This window comes from Macrotis lagotis, chromosome 4 (assembly GCF_037893015.1).
Source record: "Macrotis lagotis isolate mMagLag1 chromosome 4, bilby.v1.9.chrom.fasta, whole genome shotgun sequence".
NCBI lineage: Eukaryota > Metazoa > Chordata > Mammalia > Peramelemorphia > Peramelidae > Macrotis > Macrotis lagotis.
In genome coordinates this window covers 52,394,693-52,408,168 of record NC_133661.1, presented here as the reverse complement: position 1 = coordinate 52,408,168, position 13,476 = coordinate 52,394,693, and the positions used below count along the sequence as shown (strand labels likewise).

At 45.7% G+C, this 13,476-nt stretch overlaps 1 protein-coding gene across 1 annotated transcript in view; it reads right to left on the bottom strand.

Moving 5' to 3' along the window:
- Positions 1-13,476, bottom strand: part of CDH23 (cadherin related 23) — a 460,126-nt gene that overhangs the window by 2,033 nt on the left and 444,617 nt on the right. Inside the window, exons 49-63 of the mRNA XM_074232774.1 lie at positions 12,902-13,079; positions 11,991-12,202; positions 10,978-11,169; positions 9,205-9,318; positions 8,435-8,564; positions 8,065-8,322; positions 7,476-7,637; positions 4,130-4,386; positions 3,146-3,243; positions 2,676-2,796; positions 2,264-2,343; positions 1,854-1,894; positions 1,573-1,633; positions 967-1,096; positions 588-710 (exon numbers count right to left, since the gene is read on the bottom strand). Coding sequence (XP_074088875.1) covers positions 588-710; positions 967-1,096; positions 1,573-1,633; positions 1,854-1,894; positions 2,264-2,343; positions 2,676-2,796; positions 3,146-3,243; positions 4,130-4,386; positions 7,476-7,637; positions 8,065-8,322; positions 8,435-8,564; positions 9,205-9,318; positions 10,978-11,169; positions 11,991-12,202; positions 12,902-13,079 — 2,157 coding nt within the window. The remainder of the gene's footprint in view (positions 1-587; positions 711-966; positions 1,097-1,572; positions 1,634-1,853; positions 1,895-2,263; positions 2,344-2,675; positions 2,797-3,145; positions 3,244-4,129; positions 4,387-7,475; positions 7,638-8,064; positions 8,323-8,434; positions 8,565-9,204; positions 9,319-10,977; positions 11,170-11,990; positions 12,203-12,901; positions 13,080-13,476) is intronic.

Here is a 13,476-nt window from a genome sequence, read left to right as displayed (position 1 = left end):
TGCAGGGGGTGCTGGTCTCTATCTGGGTGTGTCCCCCTTCAGTTGTCAAAGTGGAGGGGCTAGTTGACTATAGGGACCAACTTACCAACTCATATCTTCAAGAAAATTCATTGAGGTCCAGGGAAAGGAATGGGAAGTTAGATTAGAGATAAGAAGCAAATGATGTTTGAGGTCCCCCATTAAATTTAGGCCACAGTGGGAAAGATCTAGTCACTGTTTGGAAGAACTTGCTAATATTTAAACTGTAAAACAAGCCATCGTAAGAGGTGTGTTTGTTTGGGGGGGAGAGGCTGAGGATGGGGAAGAGAAAAATGTCTAATGAAAGCTCAAGGGGAGGGCAGGGACAGGATACTTTCTCTAGAGTAATTTTGATTATATTCTTTGGTGGGTGCAGGAACTTACAAGATGCTAAGGTCTTGAAAGTCCTTATTCTATTCATTGGACATTTATTTCTGTGACCTGGGTCACAGATTTATTCTGGAGTAAGAGAGGATGAGGCTGTGTCCTTTCCCTGGAAGGGCCACGCCAATTCGGAGTGAGGCTAGGCCTTCAAGGAGGAGAGGTGGAACAGGCCCTCGGCATCTCACCTTAATGGGCCCCTCCCGGATGATCTGGCCCAACTTGGCAATGTTGTCATACTCCTGGATGGCAGCCCGCAGGTAGCGGTCATCTTCTGGCTTGACAGCTGATGGTTCTCTCCCAAATGTCCCCTGAGGATGGGATGGAGTAAAAAGGAAACAAAGAGGAAGGGAGATCCCAATAGCTCCGCCAATCCATCCCTCTGGCACCCAGCACCTTATATTGGCAGAGGAGATCACTGAGTTCCCAAGGGCTAGGAGGACCTCATGAAGTTGGACCTCAGAACAGAGGCCTCTGAGGTTGGGGGCCTATTGGTAGAGGTGGGAAGGCTGAGGGTTCTAGGGTCTGATAGCAGAGACAGAGGGTCAGGAAAGGCGGAGGACTTACATGTGTGCGGGCAGGGCTGTTCCACAGGTCTGTGATTTCACTGAGGTTCTCTGGTAGGTCATCTTCATGCTCAGCTTGAGCAGCTAGCTCTAGGTTCCGGCAGAATGGGTCCAGCCATACAGGATTGGCCCTGCAGGGAGGGACTACGGAGCTGGCTCTGGGCCACACATGGCTGGACCTTGATGACCTTGACCATCCAGGCCTCAGACTAACTTCAAAGACTTTGGCTACCCATGCCCACCAGTTAGAGTGATCAGGAGCTTTTCTGAGAAATTGAGACTTGAATCTCCCAGGGTGGGAGAATGAAAGGCTCATTTGGTACTCTCAGGAACTCTGGTTTCCTTTTCATTTAGCTCACTCAACTATAAGCATATCATTGTCCCTAGCTCTTTGGGCTGGGTTCCTCATGGAAATTTTCCAGGATGGGTGGCAAAGAAGTCCTTGGGATTTGCTTTTAGTGGTGGGGAAGAGTGCTCTTTGTCATCACAACCAGGAATGTAACCTGAGAGGGCAGTGAGAGGTCTGTTTGACTTGATATGTAGCAGCTGACCCTAGCAATGTCAATGGTGGCTCCTTCCCTCCCCCAGCACACACAGACACACTTACCCATCAAAGGAGTATTTGTTGGTATTGGGCATGTCCATGATGTCTATAAAGCCTCGGTTCCCTGATAGAAGAAGACAATGGGAGATGGGGGGAATTGGAGAGACTATTCAGAGGTCACAGCACATCTTACATAGGGATTCTGCTTGGGATCCCAGGTCCCAGAGAGAAGATAGAATGAGGAGAGGATGACAACTTGACATTGCCCACAGATGCTTCTGTGATAGATAACCTCTTATTTCTCTTCTTCACTCTCGCCTCTCAAGCCCACCGCTACCACTCACCTGTGGATCCGGCCACAATAGCTTTGAGTTTCCTCTTGTGTCTGGGGAGAAGCAAGAAAAAGTATGGATTAAGGAGGGAGTTCTGGGGACAAGATAAAGATGGCAAAAGAGATAGGAGGGGGACATGAATGTGTCTCCTCTTGATCTGCTCTGAAGTCTAAACTGCGGGCTAAAAGACCTGATGGGAAACAAGCCTGGAATCCTAAGTGAGTGTTCAAAAAAAAACCAGGCTTTTCAAGTCATATACTGGCTGAGTGTATTATTGAAGGCTAACTGGACCCTGGACTCTTTGGGATGTCCAACCTGAGTGGGCCACCAAGGCAACATCAAATGATATTTACAGGGTTTTTACTGAAACAGGAAAGTGAGAAGAGTCTTGATGGAGGGGTTCAGTGAGTGACATAACTTACACAGTCCTGTAGTACCAGTTCATGAGAATGAAGAGCATGGCAGCAAGGAAGAGGAGGATGGCCAGAATGATGATCGCCATCTAGAAGGTGAACCAATGGGTGAGCTTCTGAGCTGTGTGGGGGTACCTAGTGAGGCCCTCATATTCCCAGGGTATATAGGAATGACCCTTGGAGCTTTCCCCAGAGAAGTCTGAGGTGGATCTGACAGCTTCTGCTTAGAGTGAAGGACTCATTCCCAGGGTGTTGAACCCTGGATGAAGCATCTCAAGATGGGTGCTACTCAAAGCCACCTACGTCTTTGAAACTTTCTACTACAATCAGTTGTCCAAGTGCCACTGGGGAAGTCTGATTTCTAACCTTCCTCACAATCTCTCCCCCATCCCCAGGGACTCCTTGTCCTTTGTGTTCATACCTGCAAGACTGACATGTCATCAGGAAGCCGGGGAGTGATGGCTGGCTGGACATCCAGCACATTATAGTTTCGGAAGAGGTTCCTCAGCTGCTCCTTGTTTTCGTCAATCATTTGGATCACCCTGGATGTGGAGGAGGGAAAACATCAGAACCTCCGGTCTCCCCTCTTCCCTTTCCACCCAGGAGGCTATTTATCAGAAGGCCAACCCATTCTCCTTGCTCCACTAGAAGCTTTCAAAAAATGATTCCAATTTTGCCTTCTTCAGGAGCCTTCCCTGATTAGGACCACTGGCCCTTATATGTACTTACAGCTGCAGTTAGTGTTTCTTTTGGGTATCTCTTCTTTTAAGAGACTAACTCTCTGAAAACCAAAATGGTGCTTCCCAGGATTATTGGAGACCTTTACCTTCCCCTTTTCCATGGTGCTTAGAATAAGGCTTAGTTCAGGGGATACACTGACTGCCCACTCACCGATCTACATCCAAGATGCGATTGGTTTCTCTGTTCACCACGTGAATGAGCAGCTCTGTCTGGGCAAAATTTACCCGGCCCCTCTGGTCCACATGGAACTGGAGTGGGAGAAGAAAGGGGGCATGAAAACTGTTCCTTTGGGCAGGTCACAAGCAAGAAAGCCAACTTCCCATCTTCTGGAGTCCTCTCTTTATTCTCCAAACCCATTCTTTGCATTCCCTATTCCTTTCTTTTCTTTGCCTTAATAATAATGATAATGATGATGATGATGATGATGTTACCATTTATATTGTGCTTGAATGTTTGCTAAGTGTTTACTAAAATTATCTCATATTTTAGCCTCATAATTTTTATCCTCATTTTTTGCTTCATCTTATTCTTAGAATAATCCTGTAAGGTAAGTGCTATTATCATCATCTTTATTTTACATTTGGGGTCACTGAGGCCAGAAATGACTTGCCCAGGGTCACCCAGCTACTAAGTGTCTGAGGCAGGTTCTGACCTTAGATCAGCGCTTAGGCACCTGTTATCTCCTCTCCTTGGTTTTTCCCTCTCACACCCTCTTTTCTGTCCTATGGACATCAGCATCTTTTTTTTTTTTAGGTTTTTTTGCAAGGCAGTGGGGTTAAGTGGCTTGCCCAAGGCCACACAGCTAGGTCATTATTAAGTGTCTGAGGCCAGATTTGAACTCAGGTCCTCCTGATTCCAGGGCAAGTGCTCTATCCACTGCGCCACCCAGCTGACCCCGGGCACCAGCATCTTTGAGAGGGCAGGATGGGCCTAGGCCCTGAAAGATTTGACATCAACTTTAAAATAACGTGCCCTGAGATTTTGACCTGCTTGATCCCCATTCAGCTCTCACATTGTCTTTGCTCCTCTCTATCCTGAGACACTTAGTGTTTTTGTACTCCTGAGCTGGGCCCATTTCCCTCTAGCACTCCCACCTCCATTGCTTCTCCCACCTCTTCTCTGTGGCCTCAGTACCTGAACATCATCAGTATTGACAATGGCTCCAGTGATATTGGACAGTAGGCGGATGAATTCTTCCTCAAAGACGCGCACTCGATCGGGGATCTCATTGATGATAATCTTGACCCTCTGATCATCCCTCAGGATGTAGATGCCCACAATGGCGGTATCATTGTGACCAGCCAGATCCAGAGCAATGATGTCTACCACAAAATAGCCAGGACTGTAGATCATGAAGAGGTCAAATGTGCGTAGGATCCCATCCACGTTTCCTGAGTGAGGAAGAGATAAAGAAGCTAAGTTGAGTCATTTCCCTAACCCTACTCTTCCCCTTCCTCCCCCATAGCACATTGTCACACTATGGAAGAATCACAGATTCTATTATCTATGCTATGTATGGGGGGGGGCAAGGACATAAATAGATAAAAGGACCATAGGTTTTAGGCTAGAAGGCGGTATTTGATTTTGATTTGAGTTTTGCAAGGCAATGGGGTTAAGTAACCAGCCCAAGGTCACACAGTAAATATATAATGTTGAATTCAGGTCCTCTTGACTCCAGACCTCTCTATCCACTGCGCCCCCTAACTGCCCCAGAAGGGATATATGAGATCAACTAGTCCAACCAACTCATTTTACAAATGAATAAACTGAGGCCCTGAGAAATGACAAGGCTTACCTTAAGCTAACTGATGTGTCTCAACAAACTCGTTTCCATGCTCATTTACAAACATATACTGATGTAGTAACTTGGATATATATTCATACATAAACATACACTTTTGAATGGCTATCTTATACATATGACTTAGTTTTTGAGCTCTGCAAAAGGCTTGGATGCAAAGTAGGGGGCTATCTGCTAGCAAAAGTCATTTCCCTGGATTCCACCTATCAAAGACCACCTTGTAGTTAATCTGTGGGCAGCCTTCTCAGATAGCCGCTGAACTGGCTTTGGACAATGGGTTTTTGGGTAAAGGTAATGCAAAAGTTTCAGTGAAGAGAAGAAAGATGTCAAGTGAGCAGAATGAAAGCAGGAGCCATCTCAAGTGGAGAGATACCTGTGAGTCACAACTGATCAAGTACAGTTGGTGAGAGAAAAGCCTGGAAGACCTGCTGGAGAACAAGACTGGGCTGTACTGAGCCTGGGCATCTCCACGAGGAGCAGTGCCAGGGATCCCAAGCCCAGGGGTGATGGTAGCCAGAACCCATGACCCTTTTTTATTCTGACAAAGCTATTTGTACCTTTTTCAGTTAATGTGTGTAGTTATTCATCCTTTAGATTTTAATTCCAAATCAGACAGTAGAAATATGAAGTTGTGTATTTTATTTAATGCTTACAAATAGAAAGATGGGGGTGGAGAAGAGGGGAAATGAGAGAGAATAGGAGAAGAGAAGAAAGAACAAGGAAAGAGGAGAGTAAGAGAGAGAGAGAGAGTCAGAGAGGAGATAGATAGATAGATAGATAGATAGATAGATAGATAGATAGATAGATAGAAGAGAGAGAGAGATGAAGAGAGAGACAGAGACAGAGAAACCAAGAGGTAGAGAGATAGAGACAGAGACAGAGAGAAGAAAGAGAAAGAATTCCCTGCTTCTGCTTCATAGGGATGAAATATTGGGTCCAAATGTTTGAGTGGACCTGGTCCTGGGGTTTGAGCCATTAAGATAAAGTAGACTATTACTGAACTGTTACATGACTGGCAAAGAGTCCCTAAAGTCAGATATTACTAGTTTATAAGTATGAACTCAGACTGGGAAGTGAACCCAGGGAAGCCACTTTCCTTTCATTTATTGGGAGTGGAAAGAAAGCCATTTCTCCACAAAGGGAGATGCTCAGAAAGGAAAAGTCACACCACAGTTAAAAACGGGGCTGCTCTTTGCAGAGAACCCTAAGGCTGGAAACTAAGGGAAGGTTCATTTTTTGGGAATAACAATATTATTATGCCCTAAGAAATGCTGAAATGAAAAACAAAACAAAACAAAAAAGAAATGTTGAAATGAATAGCTTCAGAGGAAATTAGGAAGATCTCTGAATGGATGTAATGTGAGCAGAAGAACAATGTGTACATTATAAAGAAAAACAAATTTGAAAGCTTTCAGTTCTCTGATCAGTACAATGATAAACCATAAATCTTGGGGGTCAGTGATGAAACAGGTTGAGCTCTAGCTAAAATGAATACACCCGTCAATACGGTTAATATGGAAATGTTTTTAGATTACATTTATTGCCTATTTTTAATTTAAAAATTGTTCAGTTTAGGGGGAGCAGTGGGAGGGTTTCCCCAAAACACCCCCAAAAGTGTGTGTTAAAAAGAAGTTCTCCATGGGAAAGGGCTAGAAGGGGCAGAACAAATTGGCAGCTATTCTCTGGCTCCAGTTGCCGTGCTCCCCATCTCCCCCTGGTGGCTAACCTGTGCATACTCAGGCTACAATCACAACACACACATCCCTGAGGCCACCATACTCCCTACATGCATATATTTGGTTTCGGAGACACACTCCAAAACACATTCCTAATCCAATGATTTATTTTGAGGTATTTCAAACAACATGTGTTCACATATGTGCATAGGGGAAGGAAGATTGGGTTTGGAGTCAAGAAAGGCCTGGGTGTGAATCTTACAGCACCCCCATCCTTACTTGCTGTGATTGAAGGGAGGTCACTTAACTTTGCTGAGTCAGTTTTCCCATCTGTAAAATGTGTATAGTAATACATATGATACCTACCTCACCTTATATATACGGCATAGGTTATCTCATTGGAGTCAGTGAGGAGACAATGAGACAATGATACAATGCGATCTGTAAATCTTAAAATGTTATATGTATTATGTATTCAAGGGGAGACACACAAACATACACATCCACCCTCTGAGTCTGGCCTTGACCCAGTTCCTAGTTTAGTGCCATAGCTAGCTTCCCTGGAAAATGGGTGACTGACCTGCTCTTCTCTGATCCTATCTAAGTTCAGGCCTGATAATGTTTGTCCTTCGTTCTCAAAGTAGACCATGACGTCAGGGAGGTGATGCACATGATTTTCAATGACGGGGACTATGCTAAGTCACCAGCCTCATTTTCTCCTCCAGAGTCATCTGGATCCAGGAGCCAGATAAGGATGACTGGAGATGACCCTGGATGTGAGGCAGAGTTAAGTGACTTGCCCAAGGTCACACAGCTAGTAAGTGTCTGAGGCTGGATTCGAACTCCATCCTCCTGAGTCCATCTAGCTGCCCATCAGGACTAAAACCTATAGGGTTCTGAATGAGGGGTTGGAGGGCTGGTAGGTGAGATCTCTCTCTCTCTCCTGAGATGGATCTGGAGGCATACCTTTCTCTCACCTTTACTCAGGGCAGTTTGCTCTTACCCATGGTAAAGACTTGGCCCACATCCTCTGAATCATTGGAGTGTTCTCGGAAGTAGTGGATAGCCAGGATGCTATAGAACACCAGGCTGTTATTGCCAATGTCATCATCTGTAGCCAGCACTTGGATGAGTTCAGATCCTACCTTAGCATCAGTGGCTACTCCTGTGAGAAACAGTGAGTTGGGATAGAGTTAATGGATTTGGTGATGCCATGTTTTTCCCCATATTCAATACTCCCTTGGTAGGAGCTGCCTCTCATTTCCTCTTGGACCCTCAAATACTGAGCCATCACTATAAATGTGGCTGTTTCCATCGCTTATCCCTTTTAGGACAGAAAACAGCATAATCCTCATTCTTTAGGGGAATATCAAAAATGAGACTCCCTGAACACAGCTCATAGATTCTCTCTTCTTAGGGCAACCCTGGGCAACCAGAGACAGAATGTTTTACCCTCATCACAATCCCTACACTTGTGAGTTGGACTTTGGGCTTTGGGAGATGGGAAAGCTCTCCTGGAGAAAGGTAGCTGAGATGGGATTCTTTTTACGCCCTCCCTCTCCAGGGCCCCCAGACCACCCCAGCGGTGTCACCTGCAGTATACTCAGACTTCGTGAATCGTGGAGGTTGGTCATTGATGTCCTCTATGACAATTCGCACCTCTTGAAGCGTCAGGTCAGTTGTGAGGTCAAGGGCCTGGGGAGCCCCCGGACCTCGGGGGACTGTCCAGCTCCGGTTGCTCGAGGCCTTGACAATGATGGAGAAGAGGGCTTCTCGTTCACGGTCCAGATCCCGTATCACTAAGAGTCTCCCATCTTTTTTCAACAGGAAGTTTTCTTCCTCATTGCCAGCTTGGGGAGAGAAGATGAATTCAGTGGAAGGGAGGGGGAAGAGGGGAAATGGAGGAGCCAACTGAGGCCCTATCCAGGCTCAATCCAGCCCCAGACCTCCTGCCCTCCATACCTGCAATGAAATAGTAGACAATAGCATTGGGGCCCTCATCTGCATCCACAGCTCCTGTTACATTGCCCACAAGGGTGCCAGGCTGGGAGTGTTCAGGCACGGAGAGTAGCTGGTACTGGGGGCTACCTTTCTGCAGGACCAGGAGAGCAGTCACAGGTATTAGGGATGGGCCAATGGCTAGGCCTCCCTGGGCTGGGAGTGGACAGAGCCCCCTGGGAAGGACAGTGGGTCAGATGCTGAGAGGGACACAAGGAGAGATAGATTTCTGCACAAAAGGGATGGACCACGAGAACGTGGTGACTCTCATTACTAGTTCAGACATAAGATGTAGTCATTAGGCATCAAATCTGTCTTCAGAATGGGAGGTAAGAGAGTAGAATACATGGATGCATATTTAGACCAGACAGGTCTGTGCGTGTGCAGGAATGCACATACATGCACATACTATGATATTCAAGTGTACCTTCATGGTTTATACACATATACTCAAAAGGAAGAGAAAAAAAGAACCAGCAGAGTTAGCATGAACTTAAGTCTTGCTGTCTGTTTCCTTTAGATCTGGGGGGAGCTGGTACAAACCCTGTGATATATATTGGAGGTAGAGGAGAGCAGAGGGGATGGAGAGATGATAGGGACTGATGCTTTGCTACAGGAAGAGAACAGGGGGAGGACCCTGGCTGGGGACTCCCAGGACAGCTTTTTTACCACCCAGTTTGAGCCCTACTTGAAGCAAAGGGGGAAGAATGGGGGGGAGAAGGCTTTGGGCTCACAGGGGGTCTCACGAAGATGGGTTCATTGTCATCAATGTCATCCAGTGCCACCTGGAGGGGTTGCATGGTCTCATAGGGCACTGGCTGGCCCAAGTCGCTGGCCACCAGGATCAGCTGGAGGGAGGAACAAAGATTAGAGAGAGGCCCATGGGTTCCCCAGAAAAACCAAGAAATCCTTAGATGGGGTCTGGAGAGAATGTAGGGAATCCTAGAACTGGGGTGGGTTTAAACCAGTGATCAAGCAAAATGCATTTATCGGAAACTCCTGATGGACAAAAATGTTGTGTGGCTGCCCAAAGAATAGAACTTGGGAGAAGAAAGACCCTTTTCCTGCCTCTGACTTTAAGAGTAGACCTCTTTCAGGGAGACTCCTGGAGAATTACTAGTCTTTGGAAAGCAATAGACAGAGCTGAGATAACTACTCCCAACTGGAGAGCCTCTAAAACCCCAGGGAAAATCTCCAGTCTTTTAGGAGGCAAGTTGGAAGTCTGGGATATATTGAAGTGGCAGCTCCTCATATATCTGCTGCTTCTCAAAGTCTATACTTTCTCAACCAAGAGTATCTTCCGGATGGGGGTCCTCTCTGGAAACTGGAAGCAAAAGAAAGATCTCTCCTGCACTAGGTTTGAACCCAGGGTTATTCTGCTGGAGGTACTGGATGAAGCTTCAGGGGATAGAGTAATTAAAGAATTGATGCTGTTCAGTTAGATGTCCCCAGTCTAACATTTTCTAATTTACTGAGCTATAGAATGCTTTTGGACTAGAAATATGTTGATGGAGCCCATGATCCAGGGATGACCAGAGAAGTCATTAATACTCCTCAGATAATGGTATTAGAAGGAGACAAAGCAAAATAGAGAAAATGAAGCTTCCTATAATGCAGGAGATATTCATTTCCATGTGTTGAGGATTTGGATTATTTACTTTCAGGCTCAGAGATATTGATTATTGATGTTCATTCAATTTGCCCCTGTTCTTGCTGAGTGACTGTGGTCAAAAAAGCTGCATCACTGGCTAGTCTTTTGGTGATGCCCTCAGCTGGGCTGACCCTCAGACAGCATGTTTGAGGGAAGTGCCTCATCACAGACAAGTACCTGAGAGCCCTGAGTTTTTCTCCTTGGCACAATGAGACATTTGAGGAGGACTTTGATAGAGATACAGATGCTGTTTCATGTTGAATATTTTTGAGAAAATCATATTTCTAGAACTGAAGCATTCCCATGGAGCTCTCATTTACAAGTCTTGGGCATTAGGGTACCACAGGCTATGGTTTTGGATATGCTATCCTAGGTAGTGGAAAGATCAGAGATGACTTCCCTTAGCCTATTTTCCACTCCACCCTACCTCCAAGGAAAAGTGGCAACTGGACATTTCCCACAATGTCCTCTGGATAGTATGGCTAGGCACTGATCTGTGATTGCATTGATTTAGAAAACTTCCAGGTGAGAAAACTTCCTCTATCGATGTTGATTGCTATCATCTTTGCAGTTTAGAATTGCAGATGGCAGCCGGTGGATAAGGGATTTGCTAAGAGTCAGTAGATGGGGTAGTTAGATGGTGCAGTGGATAGAACACCAGCCCTACAGTCAGGGCTGAGTTCAAATTTGACCTCAGACACTTAATAATTACCTAACTGTGTGACCTTGGGCAAGTCACATAACTCCATTGCCTTGCAAAACCCCAAAAAACCAAGAAAAAAAGAGTCAGTAGTGTCAGAGACAGTACTTAAACCTAGGTCTTCGTGGCAGTTAATGACATCCAGAGAATCCTTACACTGTATACAGCCTGCTGCTCTCTGTCGAGGCGTTTGGCAGTTTGGATAAGTCCACTGATGGGATCAATGGTGAAATATTCCCAGTCTCTGTTCCCGGCTGTCTTCAGGAAGCTGTAGCGAACAGCCCCATTGAGTCCTTCATCCTTATCTGTGGCATAGACTTCGTAAACATTCGACCGCAGAGGGATTTCCTATTAGAGCACAGGGAAATTTGCCAGTTCTTTCTCAGATTATTTGCATTTCCTAGAATCGTCAGAAAAAACCCCAATTCCTAGAAGAGAATCCTGGGTGGGAGGAGTTGTTTGTAGGATCTTTGTGCCACCTTGTGTCTGTACTTGGGAACAAACCCTTCCTCTGCCCCCAAGGGTTGGTAGGGTGAGGGGAACCAACCTCTAACCCATTCCAGAGTATAGTATTGTGTTCCCGCCCCTCACCCCCAACCTTTTGAGACCAACCTAGCTTGGGTAATTTTTGGCAAAGATAGTAATAGAGGGAGCCTGGTGAGATACCCAGAAAACTCACTTTCTTCTCTTAATCCCATGGGCTTCTATTGTAGTCTATAATGGCTAAGGCCTTGGAACCCTCCAGAATCCCATCAGATTTCTGTTTGATTTAGTGGTTGCTACTGTCCTGATATCTCAGAGGTCTGATTCAGGTTGGGATGGTCAGGAAGTGCCAAATACACCATCCCTCCTCACTTCTGGAACAGGGTTTGAGCCTTCCTGAGGGTAATTGTATTGGGATTAGAGATGAGAACATGGGTAGTCCATTTCCAGAGTGATTAACTAGCAATTCTGTTGTTTAGGACAAGTAGCAAGCTGAAGTAGGCAGCGGTACCTTCAATTCAGCTTTGTAAATTCGTCATATGAAAATAATATAAGAAGCAATCAAGACAAATGTTGAGGAGGGAATGTTAGCTGTCATGGTAACTATACTTTGTACCCTTTAGGAAACTTCTTTCCTTTAGGTCTGAAGGAGAGATGAGAGTAGCCTGTGGGGATACATGACATACCTCCAAGATGTGGAGGATGGTACCATTGGGTGGACGGACAAAAACTGGCCGGTTGTCGTTGACGTCAATGACTTCCACATAGAGCATAGTGGTGCCCCAGAGTGGGGGCTGCCCACCATCTGTAGCTACCACTGTTAGGTTGAATCTCTCATAAGATTGCAGTGGCCGTCGGGTTGTTACTAGGCCTGAATCCTTATCGATTTGGAATGCCTCTGTCAGGGCAGAGAGTTGTTTTAGGGCCCTTCTCATCACTCACAGAATTTCAAAGATGAAAGAGATGAGTGTGAAGTTGTATAATAGTCTTGTTTACCTTATCTGCCTTTTCCCCCTAGATTTTGCTTGAAGAGCTCCACTATGAGGAGCCCTGTACCTCCCCAAAGCAACCCATTCTACTTTTAGAGAAGTATTTATTTGAAAGCTTTTCCTTACATCTCTTTGAAATCTACCTCTATGACCTTGACCCATCATTTCTACTTCTGCCTTCTGAGGCCTAATAGAAAAGTCTAATTACTTTTCCACATGACAATCCTTCAAATTCTCAAAGCACCTATCATCGTGTCCCCTCTAAGTTATCTTCCTCTCAGTTTCCACTCTTTCCCTTAGCTCCATTGAGGCCATCCCAATGGAGGAGCTGCTGTTCACCCTGTTTCCTACATACACCACATCACCCATTCTCTGAGTCTTTCAGTCACCACCTGTTGCTATGGTAACATGAATATAATAGAACATCCCTTAATTAACTCCTAAGCCATGCTAGCTAATATTTCCTACTGAGGAAACTAAAGCTGAATGGGGAAATACTCAGCCCATAGTCATCTAAGAATGGGGTGGTGGACAAGCCTGTGGGAGGGGACACAGTTTCAATAGTCTTTTCCCAATCCTTCTCCAAGCCTGCTGTTAGGGCCACTCACCTACACCAGGGCCCTCAATGGAATAAGCCAGTTCTCCATTTTCCCCTTCATCCTGGTCGGTGGCCATCATGGTGATGACTGAAGTGCCTGCAGGTTCATTCTCATAAACACTGGTGCTATACTGGAGCTTGGAGAACTGAGGTCGACAGTCATTGACATCCAGTACTTGTATCACCACCTAGTATTTGAAGGGATGGTGTATGATGACTACAAAAGTCATTCTCCCAAGATGAAAGATCATGACCTGTGAGGCAGCCTCAGATGAGGGAGGGGACACCAATGAGCTCCTTAGGGTAGGGCCTATTCTTTGTTTATGGACAGTACCCTGAACTTGAACTCTATGTCACTCAATTCTTCCTGATTAGAGTTGGTTCTGATCTTAGACATATCTATATAGTTAGAGCTGTATATACCTATAGTCGATGGTCTTGACTTGGTGTCCTATTCGTTTAGTGTTAGCCTCATGACCTTGATACTAGATCCTTTGGCCTGGTAACCTGACCCAGACTACCCCATGTTCTTGACCCTTAGGTAGGCTGTCCTTGACCCTGGGTGACCCATAGGTATGGATCTAG